The sequence below is a fragment of the Crinia signifera genome, chromosome 1, assembly GCF_055691185.1.
Source record: "Crinia signifera chromosome 1, ASM5569118v1, whole genome shotgun sequence".
In the NCBI taxonomy this organism is placed as follows: Eukaryota; Metazoa; Chordata; class Amphibia; order Anura; family Myobatrachidae; genus Crinia; species Crinia signifera.
Window position 1 is genome coordinate 83,924,754 of NC_139217.1, and position 22,533 is coordinate 83,947,286.

Sequence of the window (22,533 nt, forward strand, 5' to 3'; positions counted from 1 at the left end):
ATACATACAGGTACTGGTAGATGCTCAATTAGTTCAGTAGCATTGCCCAGGTGCATGAGGGAGGGGTTAATTACTGGGTAAGTAAAACAAGACATTTTTTCCCTCAACACACTGAGCAATGTTAGTAACCAATCTAGAACACTACATGATAATAGAATTCAGAGATATTGGTTACATATACCTGCGCAGGTGTATGCTATGCCCCCAAGCCGCGTCAAGGCTTCTCTGTATATTGGGTGTCCCTAGCGTTATATCTAGGTGCAGGGTGCAGCACCCCAAAAAACCATCATAAGCTGGGAAGCCCAGCGCGGCATGCCAGTGATATACTAAGTGTTAATAATTAGTGATAGGAAGCCGAAGCTATATAAAAAGAGAGAAATAAATGAATGTAATTAAAATAGGATAGAGATAGTGTTAGTGAGGGAAAAGTGTTAATAGAATGTAAGGGCATGCCGCACTAAAGTCACCCAGCCCATCCAGTCCAGGAGCACCGCACCCCACACCACAGTTACCCTAAATTGGGTCTACGATTAACCAGCAAGGAGCCACATGATAATGGCTCCTTACTTGATATATCCAAACTAAGAGCTACCTACCTTGGAGCAACCCCGGACTACTCCATGTGGCATATCAGGACACACATCTCCTCCTAATATGGGCTCCCTTCTGCCTCTAACAACATACATACAGGTAGTGGTAGATGCTCAATTAGTTCAGTAGCATTGCCCAGGTGCATGAGGGATGGGTTAATTACTGGGTAAGTAAAACAAGACATTTTTTCCCTCAACACAATGAGCAATGCTAGTAATTTGCTTGGGGGCATAGCATACACCTGCGCAGGTATATGTAACCAATATCTCTGAATTCTATTATCATTTAGTGTTCTAGATTGGTTACTAGCATTGCTCAGTGTGTTGAGGGAAAAAATGTCTGGATTAGAAACATATCAGCTATTTAATAATTTGATTCAAAAAAACAGAATTTTAGTATACAATTTGTAATAAATTTACAATCTATACATCAATGGAATAAGAAACTGGACAAACTTCCTTTTTTGATTTATTGAATATCCAAGAAAACCAATGCAGAACTGTGGATGAAGTCAATCCAAACTTTTCTGTATAATGATATTTAAAAAAAATTATAAAAAACTTGATAACAAGCATTAGCTATAAACACGTGTTTTTACACTCTGTTAGAAATTTTTTCAATATTGGCAATAAAAAACAACTACTATAACCTTGAGTATAATTTTGTGCTTTGGTAGGGCAACCACACAGATATTATGTGATAGGTGAAAAAACAGTTAGTGACTATGGGGTTTATTCTAGTTCATTCTTTCTGACAAAATCCTTCTTAGATGGACAAAACCATGTGCACTGCAGGGGGGCAGATGTAAAATGTGCAGAGAGAATTAGATTTGGGTGAGTTATTTTGTTTCTGTGCAGGGAAAATACTGACTGCATGATTTTACACTGCAATATAGATCTCACCTTGAAGAAAAACCCCACCCAAATCTAACTCTCTCTGCACATGTTACATCTGCCCCACCTGCAGTGCACATGGTTTTGTCCATCTAAGAAGGATTTTGTCAGAAAGAATGAACTAGAATAACCCCCTATGTGCACTAGTAAAAGTATATCAATATTTGTATGGGATACTCGTTAGAATGATTATAAAATTAGTTTGGTGTAGATGCACACAATAACCATTTTAAAAATGAGCACCCATTTTATGACATAAAAATAAAACATTAATAAAGGTAATGTTTTCAAGTCGAGCTGTCACTTGTCCAACCAAAACGATGAAATTGTCTATTTTTTATGAAAGATTTGTTAGGCTTTTCCATATTGGCAAGGTTTGGTGGAAGAGTTGGAGCCTTTGTGATCCAATCATGGCTCACTTCTCCGGTTGCCATTTTCAAAACTGAGGTAGATACATTTTCTAAATAACCAACATTCATATCTTCGTATACATTTTTTACAATCCATCTATGTCTTCCTTTGGGTAAGGCGAGTTTGGTTCTTTTGGTTCCAATGTCCTCAGTATTTTTACGCATCACTTTGACTCGTGCTATATCTCTGCCGACATTATAATTATGCGTGAGCGCTGCAAGTTTTGTGCGAGCTTCCATGCCATCGATGCCAAAGTGTATTCTCTTAGTCCGATATTTCAAGGCCAAACTGTGGAAATTTTCCAATCTTCCTGTGTGGCAGTTGTGGACCAGATGTGTCAAGTCCGCAATTAGTGGTTTGTCGCTCACTACTTTTTCAACGGCAAGGTAAGGTGGTGTTTCGGGATTGAGCCACATACAGTCTTCCATGTCTTGTTCTTCGAGTGGACCGTGACTACATCGGCTGTACTTGACACCTTGCCATTCATGTATGTTTTGTATATGATACAAAAGGGAAAGCCAGCGTTCTTTTAGACGTTCGACGTCATCATCACATGTCTGTACACTCCACCAGAAATGCAAAATAATTTTTTCAATCCAGGGCACCATTTCTCTACAAAATTTCTTCTTGCCTGCACTGTTTAATTTTTTCTTCAATGATTTGGCATAATGCCATATATCAAATTGATGATTGATATGACTGTAATCTTCTCTGATTTTCTTCCTGATGCCGACGTGTCTGGCAGAGGCAAATATTTTTATCTGGACTCCTTCTGCTATCAGTCGATTGATTACTTTGACAAAACCGTACTTCTCCATCGCCACTGAAGAGGTACACTGAGATCGCTGCACCACTTCAAAGTCTACAATTTTTTCGCTTAGGCAGTCCATTATTGAATAGATGCAATATTTGGCATTGTGGCCCGGACTGTCGCATTGGCCATCTCCTGCTAGGCAGACCAAATTCTGTTTCATTTTTTCGTAATTCTGGAACTTTTCTTCTTGCCATGCTTTATCGATCGCCGGAAATAAAAATCTGGATTGATATCTGTAGTAAGTTTTTTCAGACATGGTTTGGAGTCCAAATATATTAAAAAGTTCTTTCACTTTTTGAAAATTCAAGCCGCTGAATAGAATTGCTGAAGCCAATATAAGATTCCCGGAATAAATTTGTTTTTTTCTCGGTTGCGTCTCCATGATAGTAAATGTATGGCCTTGATGACACTTGCCAGTAATCCTGCAACCCGATCCATCAAATTTTTTAAATATTTTTTTTACAAAATACTTACATGATTTGGAATGCTGACATTTTAATTTGTACAGCAAATTATCCAAACATGATTCAAAAATAATAATTTTTCTATCTTTTACTTGGTCTTCTTCTGTTGGTGGAATAATTTCTGGTGGACTTGGTACTTCTTCGCCATAAATGAGAGAGGCAAAGCCCACCAACTCTGAATCAATAGCGGTTAAATCTCCGGGCACATAATCCTCATCCTTTCCATGTTCTTTTACTTCTGTCGAACCGCATGTTTCTTGAGCTTGGTCGACTACCTCCTGAATACTTGATAGAGGTCTGACACTTTCCATGTCTTCTTCTGCGTTTTCAACTACTTCTTCAAACAGCTGAATGTGTGCCCTTTTCTTCTGTGGGGATGCAAGCTCGCACCGCGTCGGCTGGTTTGGAGTAGAATGAATATGGATTGGTGATATATCGGGTTCCCACAATGTTAGCTGGATGACAGAATTCTGTAGAGTAAAGTCCGTTTGTGTGGATACGGTCGAATAGGTACGAAGACTTTGATCCAGACTGGATTGGTCCGTACTGGTCCCTTCGGCATTTCCAGATGTAGAAGCCGAAGTTGTTGTTTTTTCCAAAGGCCACCTCCTTTTCTTCTTATTATCAAAAGATTCTTCAATTAACAATTCTCCTTCACGTGGTGGTATAAAGATTGAAGGAACGGCAGTTGCTGTTAACACCTTTCCAAGTTGGGTAGGCCGATAACTGTCCTCTGTGAAATGTAGAGAACATAATCGGTACTTGTTTCCTTTATTCTCTGTCAATATCTTTTGAGAAATGCTTTCCAAATCTGAGAAAACCTGTCCCGTTGCTAGGAGCCAAGCTTTTATTCTCTCAATTGTCTTCGGGAAAGGGTGTAAGGTTATGTTAGGAAGTTGACCCTTCTTCCCAGTTTTGCTGTGACAATTGTTGATGATACAAGTCAGCATTTTTCCTGCATTCAAACTGTTTGAGAGTAAAGCAAAAAAAAAAGTAGATTAGTAATGTGTTCTAAAAATTCCTAGTTCAAGAATCCCCTCCCTCTTTCCAACATAGACCAATCAATAGCAAGAATCCCCTTCCTCCTTCCCACATAGACATTCAATAGCAAGAATCCCCTACCTCCTTCCCACATAGACCAATCAATAGCAAGAATCCCCTTCCCCCATCCCTCCAAGACCCCCATTGCAGGATTCCACACCCCACTCCCTCCAAGACCCCCATTGCAGGATTCCAGCCCCCCACTCCCTCCAAGACCCCCATTGCAGGATTCCACATCCCACTCCCTCCAAGACCCCCATTGCAGGATTCCACACAACATCCCTCCAAGACCCCCATTGCAGGATTCCACACAACATCCCTCCAAGACCCCCATTGCAGGATTCCACACACCATCCCTCCAAGACCCCCATTGCAGGATTCCACACACCATCCCTCCAAGACCCCCATTGCAGGATTCCACACACCATCCCTCCAAGACCCCCATTGCAGGATTCCAGCCCCCCACTCCCTCCAAGACCCCCATTGCAGGATTCCAGCCCCCCACTCCCTCCAAGATCCCCATTGCAGGATTCCACATCCCACTCCCTCCAAGACCCCCATTGCAGGATTCCACACAACATCCCTCCAAGACCCCCATTGCAGGATTCCACAAAACATCCCTTCAAGACCCCCATTGCAGGATTCCACACACCATCCCTCCAAGACCCCCATTGCAGGATTCCACACACCATCCCTCCAAGACCCCCATTGCAGGATTCCACACACCATCCCTCCAAGACCCCCATTGCAGGATTCCAGCCCCCCACTCCCTCCAAGACCCCCATTGCAGGATTCCAGCCCCCCATCCCTCCAAGACCCCCATTGCAGGATTCCACACACCATCCCTCCAAGACCCCCATTGCAGGATTCCAGCCCCCCACTCCCTCCAAGACCCCCATTGCAGGATTCCACATCCCACTCCCTCCAAGACCCCCATTGCAGGATTCCACACAACATCCCTCCAAGACCCCCATTGCAGGATTCCACACACCATCCCTCCAAGACCCCCATTGCAGGATTCCACACACATTATCCCTCCAAGACCCCCATTGCAGGATTCCACATCCCACTCCATCCAAGACCCCCATTGCAGGATTCCAGCCCCCCATCCCTCCAAGACCCCCATTGCAGGATTCCAGCCCCCCACTCCCTCCAAGACCCCCATTGCAGGATTCCAGCCCCCCACTCCCTCCAAGACCCCCATTGCAGGATTCCACATCCCACTCCCTCCAAGACCCCCATTGCAGGATTCCACACACCATCCCTCCAAGACCCCCATTGCAGGATTCCAGCCCCCCACTCCCTCCAAGACCCCCATTGCAGGATTCCATCCCTCCAAGACCCCCATTGCAGGATTCCACACACCATCCCTCCAAGACCCCCATTGCAGAATTCCAGCCCCCCACTCCCTCCAAGACCCCCATTGCAGGATTCCAGCCCCCCACTCCCTCCAAGACCCCCATTGCAGGATTCCACACCCCACTCCCTCCAAGACCCCCATTGCAGGATTCCACATCCCACTCCCTCCAAGACCCCCATTGCATGATTCCACACAACATCCCTCCAAGACCCCCATTGCAGGATTCCACACACCATCCCTCCAAGACCCCCATTGCAGGATTCCACATCCCACTCCATCCAAGACCCCCATTGCAGGATTCCAGCCCCCCATCCCTCCAAGACCCCCATTGCAGGATTCCAGCCCCCCACTCCCTCCAAGACCCCCATTGCAGGATTCCACACCCCACTCCCTCCAAGACCCCCATTGCAGGATTCCACATCCCACTCCCTCCAAGACCCCCATTGCAGGATTCCACACAACATCCCTCCAAGACCCCCATTGCAGGATTCCACACACCATCCCTCCAAGACCCCCATTGCAGGATTCCACACACCATCCCTCCAAGACCCCCATTGCAGGATTCCACACACCATCCCTCCAAGACCCCCATTGCAGGATTCCAGCCCCCCCCCCCCATCACATCTAGACCACCATTGCAGGTCCCCCCCCCCTTCCTCCCCCCCCATCACATCTAGACCACCATTGCAGGTCCCCCCCCCCTTCCTCCCCCCCCCGGGCGCATACCGCGATCGCACAACAAACGTCTACACACATATCCAGATCCCAACACACACAGCCACAACCCGACACACACAGCCACTGCCCGACACCCACACACCGCCCGACACACAGACACAGCCACACACACACACGCAGCCAGAACCGGACACACACACACAACACAACACAGAGCCTCAACCAGCCAGCCACACACACAAACCACAGCCACAACCCGACACACACACACACTCTCTCTCTCACTCACACACAGACACACAGAGACATAGCACTCACCGATCAGCGAGGGATGACAGGAAACAGGCAGCAGCAGCGACGAGTCTTCCTTCTGTCTTCTCTCCGCGGCGTGTACTGATTGTACTGTCTGGAATCACACAGGTGCGCGGCCTGATGACATCGGAGGGTGGGACTATGGAGATTGCCAGGACGGCTTCAGGGAAACTTGCGCGCAGCTGCGAGATCTCAGCAAAGGGGAGGGGGAGAAGGAGGAAGGGGGCTGAGAAAGCATCACAGGGCCGTGATGCTTAGCACACAGGGGGAGGGACGTTTTTGAAGAATTTGACTCGATCCCTAGCAACGGACTCAGCTCCCCTTGGATACAGGGGACGCTGGAAGGATTTCAAGCCGTTCTAGTGAGTAAAATAGCGCATAAAAAAAAAAAAAAACACAGCACAGCTTACATAGACCTATACTACATAGCCTAGGGGTTAGTTGGGGGTAGTAAAAGGGGGTGACAGGTATCCTTTAAGGCACAGCGATAAAACGGCACATAGACATCTCACAGCAGTCCAATAGCTTATCCATCCAAGTGAGTACGTGAAAATGTTACAAGGCATTGAGGCTTACATTCTCTTTGCTTACAGATCAGTCTCGGTAGAGTCCTTGAAAAGAATAACTTTTTTTAAGTTTTATGTAGTTTTTATTTATTTCAATACAATTTGATGTACAGATTATGCAGTTTAAAGACAAATGTACAGGTCTGTTAAAATGTCAGACAAAGTATAACGGTAAGAATGGGATATGCAAATATAAAAAGAAGCATGTAACAGAGAAGACAACATAAAGCTACCAGCTTGGTATAAAAGGCATGTAAGAATACTATAGGGGTTAGGGTAAATAGCAGTATAGTGACATTACATATAAAGCTTAAAAGTAATGAAAAGATGAAACCACAATTCGGAGCAACTTAATAAGACAAGTCTCCACCATTCCATCAGTCCTATTTCTTAAAGTAGTTTGGCAATGCACCTCTAATTTTAAATGTCACCATCTCGTGCCGAGACGTTTCATTGACCAGGGTTCTCCAATGAAAAATATTAGGTGTCTCTGGGTCAAACCACTTGCTTACAATGAGAACCTTGGGTAAGCTGGTAAGGCAAAGGGCATATCGATATATCACCAGGGAATGCGTTTCCTCAAGGTCGAATCTAAACACACATAGAGGAGGTGTCTGTACTGGGAGAAGAGGGTTCTGTAAGAAAGATATCTTTTCCAAACCTTGGTCCAGAAATCATGTATCTTTGGGCAGCTCCATAATAGGTGCCAAAAATCAGCCCCATCAGTCCTTCACTTTGGACAGCAAGCATCATGACGCAGTTGAGCGCTATGTAAAAAGACTGGGGTATGCTAAACCCTATGCATAATATAAAAATAGATTAACAGATATCTGATGCAGTGCGTAGTGTATTCTACAGAGCCTAGCACTTGTAGCCATTGTTTGTCAGACAGAGCTTGAGAAGAATAATTTAGTCACAGAGTAGAGTCACGAACGTTGCAAAACCAGGTAATGGTTCATATAGGCCTTTTTAAAAAAGTAGTCATACTTAATGTTTAGTGATTTAAAATGCAAATAGTGAGACTTGTGCAAACTCACTCTCAGAACGGTATGGAACTTGCATGCGCATATGCTTAGAATTACTAAATGTAGAGGTTTCTGGCAGCTTATAACAAAATAGGTGCATCTGGTCAATTGGTTCACACGCAGGCTTTGGGAAAAGGCTAATAATGTCATTAACAAAATAATTTGCAGGTGGACAGGGGCTGGTGCAAATGCTGGAAGACAAGGATGACGTTATCAGGCTTAGCAAATTGTTGTGATTGGCCACCCTTAAACCCTCTCGTTAATGATTTGTGCTTCCTTCTTCCCCATGCACAGAATGTTTCCAGAAATTTAATTTAATTTATCCAAGATGGGGAGTGTTGTAACACATAACAATGCTAAAAAGCAAATGGGTTTGCGGTAGCTCAGTGACATAGTTCTGAGACATGTGTGTATCTAATGGTGGCATACACACTGATCAATGTATGCATTGAAAGACATTGGTGACCAATTTCCCATTGTCCTGGATGGAAGACGTGGTGCATACTCCCTAAACAATTTGATATAAGACGAATGATCTAGCTAAACTCTATAGCTTTTTTTTTTTTTTTTTTTTTTTTGTGAAGGATATCCAAAATTGACCTGCTTGCACAGTCGACGAGCAACCTTGATGAACAGTCCGTGGGTACGCGCATTGTCGTTAGTCGTACGCATGCTGAACGATATTTTGTCCAATATCATTAAGAGGGGCCAAACTGAATGATATTGGTCAAAAAAAATTGTAGAGTGTGTATGCACCTTAAGTCTTCCCGTCATAAAGTGGGTGCACAAATGCATACAGCTGCTGTATATAGGAATGCATCTCAGGCCCAGCTGAAACGGGTGCCGGATGACGTTCTGACAGTCGTGATCCTGACATCCAGTGTACGACATCGGAATTCCGACTGACAGGGGCTATTCTCCCTCAAAGGAGAATAGAACCGGTTGTGAGCGCAGAGTGAGCCCACAAGGAGCGTCTTTGCGGAGTAACGGCGGACAGGATTCTGAAGTCTGTATACTGATCGCCGAAATCCTGTTATAGCAGATCTTAAGATTGTACAGCAATATATACAGAATAACAACATGTTTGACTTTGATAATGGCTTTGAAAGACAATTTAAGAAGTTGTGTTTTACTCTACTCCTAGGTGCACAGAGACATTGTATTCATATAAGCACCAAACATTCCAATACAGCCAAAATACACTTGTCTCAGTGACCTAAACAATACAACAGCTAGATGTACATCATAATCACATTTTACATTTAAAAACACAAATTTATTGTAGTCACTTTACTATATATTAATGTATGTAATAATCCACATGATATTAATCCCACCAAAAAAGTACTCTGTTTAAATAACACCACCTATATTGCCATCATTGGAAGTTAGTCATGTTTTCTCCCAGTGTTAAGATAGTGCCTTAATAACACACTTTAAGGCAATAATCATATTCGATAGGTTTACCATATATCTTTCTGTAACCCCATGGAGAAGAGAAGGGTAGACTGCGCTTATTGATGACAGAGTGAGGATGTTTAAAAAATATTTTAATACTACAATAGCATACTATAATGTAAACACATAAAATACAATTTACACAGTAAAAGAGGGGAGAGGGGGGGGGGGGGGCGGAAGGGAAATAAAATGCTACATCCACTGAGGTATTGATATCACCTTTGTATGTCCACAGTTCAATGGGAACCCAATGATGGTAAGATCCTGTAGTGCTTGGCCACAGCGGTGCTTAGTAATAACTTTATCCAGATGTGATATGGGGGTAGCGAGCCTCCCAATTCGGAATGGAAAGTTAGGTCGAGACGTCCGCTGGATGACTCTGGGTGGGTATTAGATAGGCGGCTTGCCTTCAGAAGGTGAGTGCCTCACTCCAGGTCGGGTGTGCCGATGGTAATTCGCAGTTGTGGATCTCCAGTTGGTAATGGGTAATGGATGGTGATGGTAGGGAGCAGCGTATTCAGTGGGCAGTTAGGAGCCTGGGCCAACGCGTTTCGCCGCAAGAAGCAGCTTTTTCAACCTTGAAAAAGCTGCTTCTTGCGGCAAAACGGAAAGCTGGCAGATGGATGATGTCACAGGACGTTTCTCATGAGCATACTGTTGCCAGTACATGGGGCCTTATTTTGGTTCATTCTTTCTGACAAAATCCTTCTTAGATGGACAAAACCATGTGCACTGCAGGGGGGCAGATGTAACATGTGCAGAGAGATTAGATTTGGGTGAGTAATTTTGTTTCTGTGCAGGGAAAATACTGACTGCTTTATTTTTACACTGCAATATAGATCTCACTTTGAAGTAAAACCCCACCCATATCTAATTCTCTCTGCACATGTTACATCTGCCCCACCTGCAGTGCACATGGTTTTGCCCATCTAAGAAGGATTTTGTCAGAAAGAATGAACCAAAATAAGGCCCATGGTTTGGTCACATTAAAATGTACACTGACATCCCACAAGATGGCCGTCTTCCTGCAGACAAAGGAAAAGGTGACGGAGCTGTGGACATACACTAGATCTATACAAAGTATGTTCATTAGGGGTATGCAATGTCAGATCACTTTGGGCCAATTGGATCATGCTTCAAAAAGTGATAAAGTGGTGTGTGATAAACAACTAGCCAATCAGCTGCTGTTATTTTGGGGGGCAGGGAGGAGGAGCAGCTGCTGCATTTTCTCAAAATGGTGAAGTGGTTCCCTGGCCTCCCTGTTGTATCTGCAGTACCAGGCTTGCATGAACTTGGTGTTGCAGGTAATCCAATCACAAGGCCTCTACTTCTATCAGGCAAGACCGCTGCAACATACAGTAAGTGGAACTTGTTTACTTTGGTGGTTCGGATAGATCTGTAATATGGTGCTGTGCTTTGGGGACAGATTTAAAAATGGTAGAAATTGAAAACGTCAGGTTGCCAACAAATTTATTGTGTTTCAAAATCAGAAATTTGTGCAATAAGTTAAATCTGTATGCACGTTAATATATTCCTAAATTCTAAACATTAACAGAATTTTCATAATATATTCATTACTTGAAAAGTTTTTTAAACTGAAACATTGTTTGAGGTTTCCCGTGGTCATGACTATTTGTTTGAGTGCCGCACCTTCTGTCTACATATCTTGTTTGAGTGCCGCACCTTCTGTCTACATATCTTGTTTTCTGTGAGGACACCGGAGCTGTTGACATTTATTATTGGGAACGCCGGACCCGCAGCAATTCTGCAGGCAAATGTAACTCTCCGTTATAGGAAATAACATGTTTGTAGTTTATGGATAGTTATAATCAGCGCTATCAGGATATTGTTATCCCCGCCAAAAAAAGGGATTATCCGATCCTGAGGGACCTGCTACACCGATTATTGGTACTTTATGCATGTTCGGTACCCATTCTGCGCTTGTGCAAATGAGCAATGGTGGCAAGAGGCAGGGGGTGTAGATGTAATAATTACCCCAAAAGAGGCCGAAGACCACTGCCCACTCCTAAAAATACCTATAGTGTAGGCCAGTGATATCTTCGGGAAGATGGTGCCTGCACATTGATAGCAAAGGTATTTGCTCTCTAGTGCACATGCTCCATCTTCCCAAATATCACTGGGAAGATGGTGTTGGGCAAGGAGGAGAGACCCACTTCTCACAACCAAGGATGCCCGCCCCTGCACCCATCCTGGATTAGAAGCGGCCCAGCAATTGTTAATTATTGTAATGATTTATAGTGTTTGGACTTGCCCACTTCTTAGGGTACACCCAAGTTCATTACCAGGATCCCCCATGACTTTACGACCCTGCAACTTCAGACAATGATCTGCGTCCTTCTGTTAGTGTTTGGCAGTTAGAAGCCATTTGGAGGCAGAGAGAAGGCCAGGGATCTCTGAGGTTGCACAGTGCTTTCCTGGCCTCTGCAATGGGTGGCTTGCACATCACTATAGGTGCCACAAGCCGGCCAATGCAGAGTGATGCGGCAGGTCAGATCACTACAGGAGCAATCTTTCTGTAATAGATGCCTCCTGCTGCATTGCCATAAGTACTTTATATGCTATTTCCAAGGAAGCAGCTGTGATTGCAACTCCAACCACATCAGAATTAGTCCCAAGGTGCTTTTAAGACAGGGATGGGGAACCTTTGGCCCTCCAGCTGTTGTTGATGTACACGTCCCAGCATGCACTGCTACAGATTTGCTATTTGGCCATGCTAAAATTGTAGCAAAGCATTCTGGGATGTGTAGTTCAACAACAGCTGGAGGGCCGAATGTTCCCCATCCCCGTTTTAAGGGATGACTGACATAATTATTGGCAAAAGCTTTTTACAAGTACTGTATTTAGGATGTTCATGCACACAAGCACTGTTGTAAAAGTACACATCCCAGCACGTCTTGCCACAGTTTTAGAATTCCCTAATAGTAAAACTGTGGCAAGGCATGCTGGGACTTCTAATTTCACAATAGTTAGCCGGGCCAGCACTACACTGCTCTGTGAAAAAAGTGGACATTTAATTAATAAGGACAGCCATCATCAGGCAGCCTTGGTTGTATATACATTCCTTCCACTCTCCTAATAGTTTTATCTGCTTTCAGTAATTTTCAGTGATGCACTTTGGATGCCACGCGGATCTGACCATGCATGCTTGCTGCAACAGTAAACAGATCAGCTCTATGCCATATCCAAGGAAAGTGACCATTAAAAATAAAATATACATTAATAATATAAATACGTTGCTGAAAAACATAGCATGAAGCAAGGTAAACTAACATTAAGTAAAAGCTAAATAAGGCATAATAACTTGACAGTAGAAAAAAAAAATCTTAAAAAAAAAAATCTTAAAAAAAAATCTTAAAAAAAAAAAAAAAAAAATAGATTTAATTTTCGCAAAAAAAATTTTTTTCTGAATGTTTACATTATTGTAATGTTTGTGCGATCTAAACCTGTAGAAAGTAATGCGTATAAACCTCATAAGCATGGAGTGCGGAAATTATATGCATCACTAGATACCTGGTAAGGTAAGGGACCATTCATTTGTCATTGCTAAGATTGTTCCGTTCTGCCAATTCCCCTCTTACCACTGGGAGTGACGCAGAGCACACAATAGATGACCACATTTAGCATGAGAAAGGCAGGTAACCGATTATGTAGAGTTGAATGCAGTTTGTTCCTGCCCTTGGTGCAGTCCATTTCCAATAACTATAACGTTAGCTGCAGAAGTCCAACTAATAGAGGCGGCAGTGTCTCACCGAAGACAAAGGCTTTAAGGACGGCTTTTGTTTTGTCATTCCCCTTCCCTGTAAGCGACACTTAAAGTGCTTCTCTTCCTCTCTTTGCATTCCGTTGGACTAATGAGACTGTGCAATACTAGAGAAATACTCCAGGATGTCCTGAATGGTGAATTCCATAGTGATACCAGCTCCAGTGTAACATTTCTCAATAAGACCCTCAAAGTGCTTATACTGACGGATGAATTCATCCTGCATGGTATGCCACACCACCTGGTGGAAAGAACAGACATGACACTTAATGTTGTGGCAGAAACACATATGCATTGTAATATCAGCAGTTGTGTTGTCATCTCAAAATAAAATTGTGATATGCAAACCTGCATTGCATTCTTTATTGTAGACTTTTGTTATAGTGCAGCAAACCCGACTTCAGCAGACTACAGAGTTCTGTGCTCAACAAAGTATTAGACCTATATAATAATGCATTTTATGGCCCTACATTGCTGAAGATTCTTCCCTTGGTCTCCCCCTGTGTTGTTGCAATGTCCACTGGGTGTTCCAATGTACTCCTCAGAACATGATTGGCAGATTACTTGGCTGCTATCTAGAATCTACCTTAGTGTAGGTATGCTACATAAGGGTCACTGAGGGGGGGGGGGGGGTCACATGTACTGATGTGGCGTGGGTCAGGACATTGTTACAGTACATTGCACCAGTGTTTTTGCCCAATTCAATGTTAAGACTAAACTTTTCCCAAACTCTTTTGAATCACAGCATTTTTTTTTATGGCACCCATAGCCCAAAAGTTTCTTATTGATACAATCAGGAAAAAAATATTAAATTAAATCAATTTTTGTATATCTCATCCTTAGGGTCAGATATGTGGTATTGGACAGGATTCCCTGCTGTTTTTCCACAATTTGTATTTTACATTGGTCATAATTAATCTGAATTGGTCATGAACGATCTATCAAGGGCACCCCTGCAAGTCCCCCAAGGCACTCTAGGGTGCCACGGCACACAGTTTGTGAACCACTGGACTAACATTCTTTTCACAGGGCTCTTTTAGGTCTTGTACAACCTCCAGTATTGCCTGAGTGTACGGTATAAAACAGCAATTTGGTTATAGCTGGTTAAAAAATGTAATTTTCTGTTATATATATATATATATATATCACAATTAGACACTGGCTTTAAACAATTTGTTTTATTATCATGAATAATAGACTTTTACAAACAACCAAATATCAGTGAGATATTCTGTAGCTACTTCGGAAATGCATTTTCTAGCTTAGGAACTCTGCATGCTGTACATACACTGCATATAAGACCTAGCTCAGTGGTTCACAAACTGTGTGCCATGCACCCTGGGGTTCCTCGTGTTGATTGTGAAGGACCATTTGAAATAATTTATGGACAATGTAACAAGTGAAACCAGTGCTTGTGGCTTCCAATCATAATATATGACAAACAGAAGTACCTGTACATAACTGAACCCAAGAATAATCGCTAAACACAATTCACTAAGTTTTTTATTGAGCAATTGAGGAAGAAAAAAATCGACTTTTGGCCTAGAGTACTGCGAAACAAAATTCTGATACTTTAGGATGCCATTATTTTGAAAAAAAAAAAAAAAATAGTGAAACACTGGCCTACCCTCTATAAGCTTCAGGGCAGAAACTGAAGTGGAAATGTAGTATTGACATTACTGGAGTAAAAAAGGGTGCGATTCAGATCTGTTTGAAAGGGCTGCGAATTTGCATGGTACACTAGGAGCAGGTTCCCCTTCACTGCCCGTATGCTGGATGACTGACAGGCAGAGTGTGTTCCAGGGTGGACCCCCGGAGTTTTATGGGCGTGCCCACAAAAAAGGCGGGTGCACCCACAGAAACGCAGCAAATGTAGGCGTACCCTTGCCTGTTCGGGGCGGGCGCATGATGTCAGCACCTGCCCCGAAATTGAGTTTATACGAGCAGCTGAATACTGGGTCAAGGAACAATACATTGGAAAAAATACCAACCACTGGCTCACTACTTATTGAACAATTTAAATACAGTGGACTACCATCTAGGCTTTTTTTAGGCAGAAAATAACACGAAATACCCCCCTCTTTTTTGTATTTATTGTTTTTATACATTTTTTATTTTTTCTATTTTTCTTGTTTTATCGGCCGGTACATGATTATATGGAAACTGTCATCTGTCAGACTACACTTAGGTCGACAGTCATTAGGTCGACCCCGGAAGGTCGACTGGCCCCAAGGTCGACAGGGTTAAAGGTCGACATGGGCCAAGGTCGACACGGGTTTAGGTCGACAGTCATTAGGTCGACATGAGTTTTTCACTGTTTTTTGAGCCGACATGTGCCGACAGGCGGCGTTTCATGCCCTACCATCCACTAGGGCATGGTGGGAGAATAAAATAGTGCCCGAAGCATAGCAGCGATGCGAGGGGCTGCGGTTCAACTCCAACTGTGTCCATGTCGACTGTGTCGACATTCGGGTAATAAAACTGTGAAAAACGCATGTCGACCTAATGACTGTCGACCTTGGCCCATGTCGACCTTCCGGGGTCAACCTAATGACTGTAGACCTAAGTCTGGTTTGACAGATGTACCGATTCCGATTATATACCTATTAAAGATGTCATTGTTATTTTTATGTATATTTATCTAATCAATTAATATAAATGTCATTGATTACATTACGTTTTACTGGCGTACATTATTTCTATTAATGACTGGTTGTTCCTAGCGCTATCTCCACTTGTTCCTTTATCTTGTTCACTGGGATTGGTAATCCCGCCTAGCTAGCAGCTGGAACACCACACACTTAGGGTTGGCATAGCGCTCACTTTTTGTTGAATACTGGGTCAGGTGGCGGCTACGAGGGCCGGGCACAATATGAGAAATCATTAGCAAGTAACCATTGAATGATTTCTCCTCTGTGCGGCCGCATGCAAACTGATGCAAGCAAGTCTGAATCAGGCCCAAAGTGGCAAGGGCTGGCTTGTTGAATCATATGGGAAAGCCGGGCACTCACCTGTAACAGGTTCTCCTCCTCACACAGGTGCTTATCAACTTTTTTGTAGAGGTTATCCAGACCCTTCTTCACTTCTTTACCAGGATAGTCCTTTATGACTTTGCGCAGTTCCTGCTTACTGAATGCCAACTGGTAGCTTACCTCGTCATAGCCAATTCCTTGGGCAACGCGGGCTTTTACCCCTTCAAAGAATATCTTGGTAGACAAAGTACATAAGTTAGTTGTTAAATGACACAAAATCATAATCCATATACTTACTAGACTTACTCTCCTCGCCATTACAAAACAATTACTGTTACAAACAGCTTAAGGAAAAACGTTGTCTTCTTTTTATTTGAAGCCCAAGGTGTATGGCTTCATCACCAGTACGTGACAAAAAAAGTGGTGGGGCCTAGTACCATGGACTCTCGTCAAAAGGAGAAGAGCCGTGTTATGCCCCAAACCCCTCAGAGCCGAAAGGCCTACTGAGTGGAAAAAGGGTCTGTGGGTTCCTGCTCGCTGAAGGTTGGACAAAGCGCAGCACCGACCCATGGAGGAGTTAGGGTTGTTGGACTTCTTTCATTTAACAGATGGGGTCTACCTAACTTTACCAGGGTTGGCTGAAGCGTACCCTCCTAAGGATCGAAGACCTCGGTTCTTCCCATGATTAAAACGCTTCAGTACGAGAGGAGAAGACAGTCCACAAGGGTCATGCCTACAAGCCCCGAAAAAACGTGAACACTATTATGTTCTGTATGCACTCATTCAAGGGCAAGCCGTTTTACAGTGTAAAATTTGTTACATGTATCAAAAGACACATCCAAAACCACTGCTATACCAAAGGAAATGGTGGAGTTAGTCTAGATCCACTAATAATAACAAATATTAGACTGGGAAGCGATACAAACTCTAAACAGCCTGACATTTTCAAAAAGTTTTGTGGTCTATCAGAAACAGTATCATAGGTGGGCCTGCAAGCAACAAATCAAGCGGAAGAGAAAATTAAAGTTACATTTAACTTCTCCAGTGGATGTCCCAGGGAGTATATGACGTAAGACTGCAGATGGTCACCATATTTCTGCTTGGCCTCTCGTTTCTCCATTTCTAAGCAAGAAATCTTTAAGCGAGAAAGAGTAGCAAAGATGTGGTGGAAGTTCTCCATCAGGACCACATCCCGTGGAGTCTTCTGACTTTCATTCGCAACTTTCTCAACTGTAGGGAAAAAATGAGGACATGATTTCTCTTCATTGTATCAACTGTCAACTACAGAGCATTTAGACTGTATTTCTATGTATAGAAATCTACGGTATATAATTCTTATAGTATCATGGTATACCTAAAGGAGCTTTGCCTACTTTGCACCTGGAGGTGCCGCTTGTTTTTCCCTGTAGCAGGAGAAATCTGAAAGTCGTCTCCAATTGAAAGTCTTTGTGGGTGATTTAATTGTTTCCCCAGCAGCTGTCTCTAGGAGATGCAGTTCGTACCCCAAATTGCGGCCAGAAGACCGGTGCCAAAATGTCATCAGCGAGAAGGATACAGACAATGGCATCCTGATTGTAAGTAAGTGGGGTGGATTAGAATTAGGACAGAGGAAGGTTAGGTTTAGGCACTAGCGGGGGGAGGGTTAAGATTAGGCGCTGAGAAGGTGGGTTAGTGTTAGGATGGGGGGGATATGGAGAATTTTAAGTATACCAGACCCCTATTGGTATGCCTGCATCAGTATTCTGACTACCAGCATCTACTCCACGGGTCATCCTAATGTATTGAGTAACTACTGGGCACCTGAAGAAGCAATTTAGGGGGACACATCCCCTGCTTGAGGGGATGACCAGAAAGATGTGAAAATGCAAAAAAAAAGTTAGGATGAAAGTTATGATATATGGTAATTACTAGCTTTTTTGGAGCTACATAATTTATATGTAACGCATGGACCGCGGAGAGAGTAATTCGGTACCCTCTGGCACACCATACCTGCCATTCAAAACAATTGTGGTTCAATGCGTTTGTTTGTTAAATATGTTCTGGATGAGGGTCTATCTGCGATGGACCCCTCCATGTGTATATGTGTAGCTCTGGATGCTTACCTTGTTGTATCCCCCATTATTTATCCTAAATAAACATATTTAAAAAAAAAAAAAAAACAACAAAAAAAAAAATTTGAAAATGCAGTGCTTTGTGTCTTGCCTGCTATACAGTATGTTGTTTAACCCAGCGTATGTGGGCGTGACAAACATGGTAATCAATGGGTGCCAGGAACAATTGAATTGCTCCACCAGAGACCCATTCATGATCTTTGGCTAGATGGGCACAGCTGTGTCAAGGGCAATCAGCAGAGGTCATGGGTACAGGAATGTTCTGTATATACACACACAAGCCATTCATGTATAAAATGTTCCCCACACCTTTAATACTGCACGCTAATTTCTAAGCTGCAGCTTTAATCTCAGGTCACAATCACCCCAATTAGGTATGTGCTTCTACCAATAATAATAATAATTATAATAATAATAAGGCTCCTGCCACAGGGCAGTTATTGAGGGGATGAAAGGAAAATTAATATTAAAGTAGAAAAGTGACTAATGTGAAAGCCAGACCACTAATGACTGTTGTGATTGGCCTGATAATGACCACAGCCTATGTGTATCTTTTGTTACCTATGTGTATATGTGGTCTGTGACTACCTGCACACATTGGGCACCAGGATCTGTTGGCAGTCAACCCAAGCAATTGTATATAAACATCTGCGGCTGACTTTAGCCTGGTATTATGTGTGACAACACATTCTGGGGCACATTATTCTAATCCGAGAAGTGCCACTGGCAATCGGGAGTGAATCCTCCCACGGAAGCCGGTTACTACTCTGCACTTACCATTGATAAACACATTCTTTATTAGTTTTATATAAGCTTTATCTAAATCTCCTCTTCTCTCGGCTACTCGGAAGATGGTCTCGGCCAGTTCCGCAAACTCCTCAAACCCGGACACAAACGGAAGAATGCCGACTTTGCTCTTCTTTGAGATCTTCACATCCTCCATCTGCTTGATCTGGCTACTCTGAATGGTGAGAGGCGGGGGACACATCGTCACACACGCGGAATAATGCATCGCTACCATAATTAGTCATACGGCAAATAAAAAGGTCAAGTAATAGCAAATCAAGGAGAACAATAACAAAGATCCATTCTTCCCGTATCATACAGGCATAGATTATTTCTCATTATTAGAACCAGATTACAAACTTGATGCGCTAAATTGTGATGTTTGGGTGTATTTATTTTGGTATCTGGATGATAGATTGGTATTGGTCAATAGTTGACAAAATATTGTCGATATGCTTTACGTCGGCAGGTCCAAAAGTGCGACAGATGAAAGGTTGACAGGTTGAAAAAAGCCAACATGAGAATGGTTGACACATGTTTTGGGGGTTTTTCACATGTTTTCTCAACAGATTACTATCCACGTAATGGTAACCTGAGACCCGGCAAGCGAGGAGAGTCTGCGAGGGTGCACGTTTGTACTGATGGTGGTCCCATAACATGAAATATACAATATCTGGCACAAACAACATGAGACCACCATTTGTGCTTCGACCACTGTTTTGTCAACCTTGTGAACCTGTAGACTTTAAAAAAAATTTGACCTTTTGTACCTGTCCATCTATTGACTGCCGACCATTTGGCGTTGACAATAGCATTGTCGATTGATTGATATGCACCCATTGTTACAACATGTGTTGTGAAGCCAGTTATAGAACCACTTGGCCCATCTAGTCTGCCCCTTTTTTTAAACATGTTACCTCAAACCATATTTGATCCTTATATCTTTGTAAGGATATCAATATGCCTATCCCAAGCATGTTTAAATTGTTCTACTGTATTTGCCTCTACCACCTCTGATGGGAGGCTATTCCACTTATCTACTACCCTTTCTGTGAAGTAATTCTTCCTGAAATTTCTCCTAAATCTTCCTCCCTCTAGTTTCAGTGCATGTCCTCGTGTTCTGCTGCTCCTCTTCCTGTGACGAATGTCTCCCACCTGTACCTTGTTCATACCCTTGATATATCTATCATGTCCCCCCCCCTTTGCCTTCTCTGCTCTAAACTATACATATTCAGATCTTTCAGTCTTTCCGGGTAAGTTTTGTATTGTAGGCCATGCACCATTTTATGAGCTTCAGCTGCTGAAGAGATGCATTAATCCTATTGCTCTTATCTTCAGTAGTTTCTTTATGCAGGGCAGTATTGCTGAAGCCTGCACTGGTCTCATGGACATTACTGGAGAGTTACGCTCTCAGAAAGCGGTGTGCACTGTGCCAGTCAGCACATGACGGAGAAACATTGGGGGAAATTTACTAAGATGGGAATTAGACTTCACATGTGATGTTGCTATGGGCAAGCAATCAGAATCTACTTATTATTTATTTAGCACCCTCTAGAACAGTGGTTCTCAACCTCCATCCTCAAGGACCCCCAACAGTGCATGTTTTGCAGGTCTCCACACTGGATCACAGGTGAAATAATTTGCTCCACCTGCAGATCTTTTGAAATGTGTCCATGAATAATGAGTGCACCTGCTGGGTGACCTGGAAAACAAGCACTGTTGGGGGTCCTTGAGGACCGAGGTTGAGAACCACTGCTCTAGAAGAGACAGGATCTGATTGGTTGCCCATAGCATGTGAAGTCTAATTCCCATCAGCTTCTGTCATTACTAATATTGCTTTGGGCAACTTGTCCGCTATCTCCCTCACCAAGGCTTGATACATCTCCCCATAGTGAGATTTCCACTTACAATGCACTTGTCAAAGTTTCTTTTCACTGTGACCAGGACGTTGCCGAGGGTAGTACTCAGGAAGGAGGCAGGGTCTATGTTTTCTGCTGTCCACACATGGTGGCTCATCTTCACCAGCATGTACATGGAGTTAAAGCTGTCAATCTTGTCTCCCAAGGCAATAAGATTGTTCAGTTCCGGCTCAATGCAGTGAAATATATTAATCATCATCTTTCGAATGGAATCCTTCCTACAAAGTAGATAAGAGTCTGGTCACACAGGTCTAATAAGAAATATAAAGCATTATTTGCCAGTAGACTCATCACTGTCCTCTTTAGCCATGTCAGCAGAAGTGCTCAGTTATTATTATCATTTATTTATATGGTGCCACAAGGGCTCGGCGGTGCCTGGCAACACATAGATAAGCGGAAAACAAGAAGATAACGAATTATAGTACAATGCAATATAGAACAAGTATACGGTATATAAAGACAGTTCCATCAGGCGACAGGACACTGACACAATCATCAGGGTGGCAGAGATATAGTCTTAAGGTGCCCATACACTAGTAAGATTTATCTTCAGATCTGGCTGGTTGGAACAAAAACATGGTTATGGATGAGAGACAGTTTGTCAGTTTTCCAGCATTTCCAAGCAAATGGTCAACTGTCATTTGCTCTCATCCATAACCATGTTTTTGTTCCAACCAGCCAGATCTGCAGATAAATCTGCATGTGTATGGCCACCTTAAGACAGGCATGTACAAACTGTGGCCCTCCAGCTGTTGTGAAACTACACATCCCAACATGCCTTCCCATAGTTTTAGCATTCTCTAATAGCAAAACTGTTGCAAGGCATGATGGGACTTGTAGTTTCACAACAGCTGGAGGGCCATAGTTTAGACATGCCTGGTCTAAGAAAATCACATGAAAAAAGAGAGGGCCCTGCTCGGGAGAGCTTACATTCTAAAGGGTAACTCAGAGTTGAGTCATTTATGAAACAACTAATGAGACCCATATGAAGTGCATACAGTGGAGTCAGTCAATATATGGGATGAGCTGTGACACATGACAGTGCAGCCTATGAATTTACTAGAAATTATTGATGTAATCGAGGCATTTTAAAAGAGACAACCATAAAATCTTTACAGACTGAACTACAATAAGGCTTGGTATATACTAGATAGAGCAACGGGGAATCTGACACTACGAATTCCCATCAGCACGGATTGCCCATATACACTGCTGTAATGTTATGAATGACAGAACAATCACTGTTCCATTCTTCATTAGCATGTATGTTGCCGCTAGTGCTATCGCTAGGTTTGATGTGCTGCACATCAAACCTATCATCATCATCGTATGTGACCGCATTGCAAGCATA

General features: G+C 43.1%; 1 protein-coding gene across 8 annotated transcripts in view; it reads right to left on the reverse strand.

The window, feature by feature from the left end:
- Nucleotides 1-11,066: 11,066 nt before the first annotated feature.
- Nucleotides 11,067-22,533, reverse strand: part of EXOC1 (exocyst complex component 1) — a 64,471-nt gene continuing 53,004 nt past the window's right edge. For 7 of the 8 annotated variants that reach the window (XM_083168673.1, XM_083168717.1, XM_083168699.1 and 4 more), the window contains 5 exons: nt 21,172-21,400; nt 19,255-19,438; nt 17,397-17,596; nt 16,406-16,600; nt 11,067-13,635 (listed from right to left, as the gene is read on the reverse strand). In XM_083168673.1, the coding sequence (XP_083024799.1) occupies nt 13,483-13,635; nt 16,406-16,600; nt 17,397-17,596; nt 19,255-19,438; nt 21,172-21,400 (961 nt within the window). In that variant the 3' untranslated portion in view covers nt 11,067-13,482. The remainder of the gene's footprint in view (nt 13,636-16,405; nt 16,601-17,396; nt 17,597-19,254; nt 19,439-21,171; nt 21,401-22,533) is intronic. The other variant, XR_014469719.1, reaches the window with a different exon arrangement.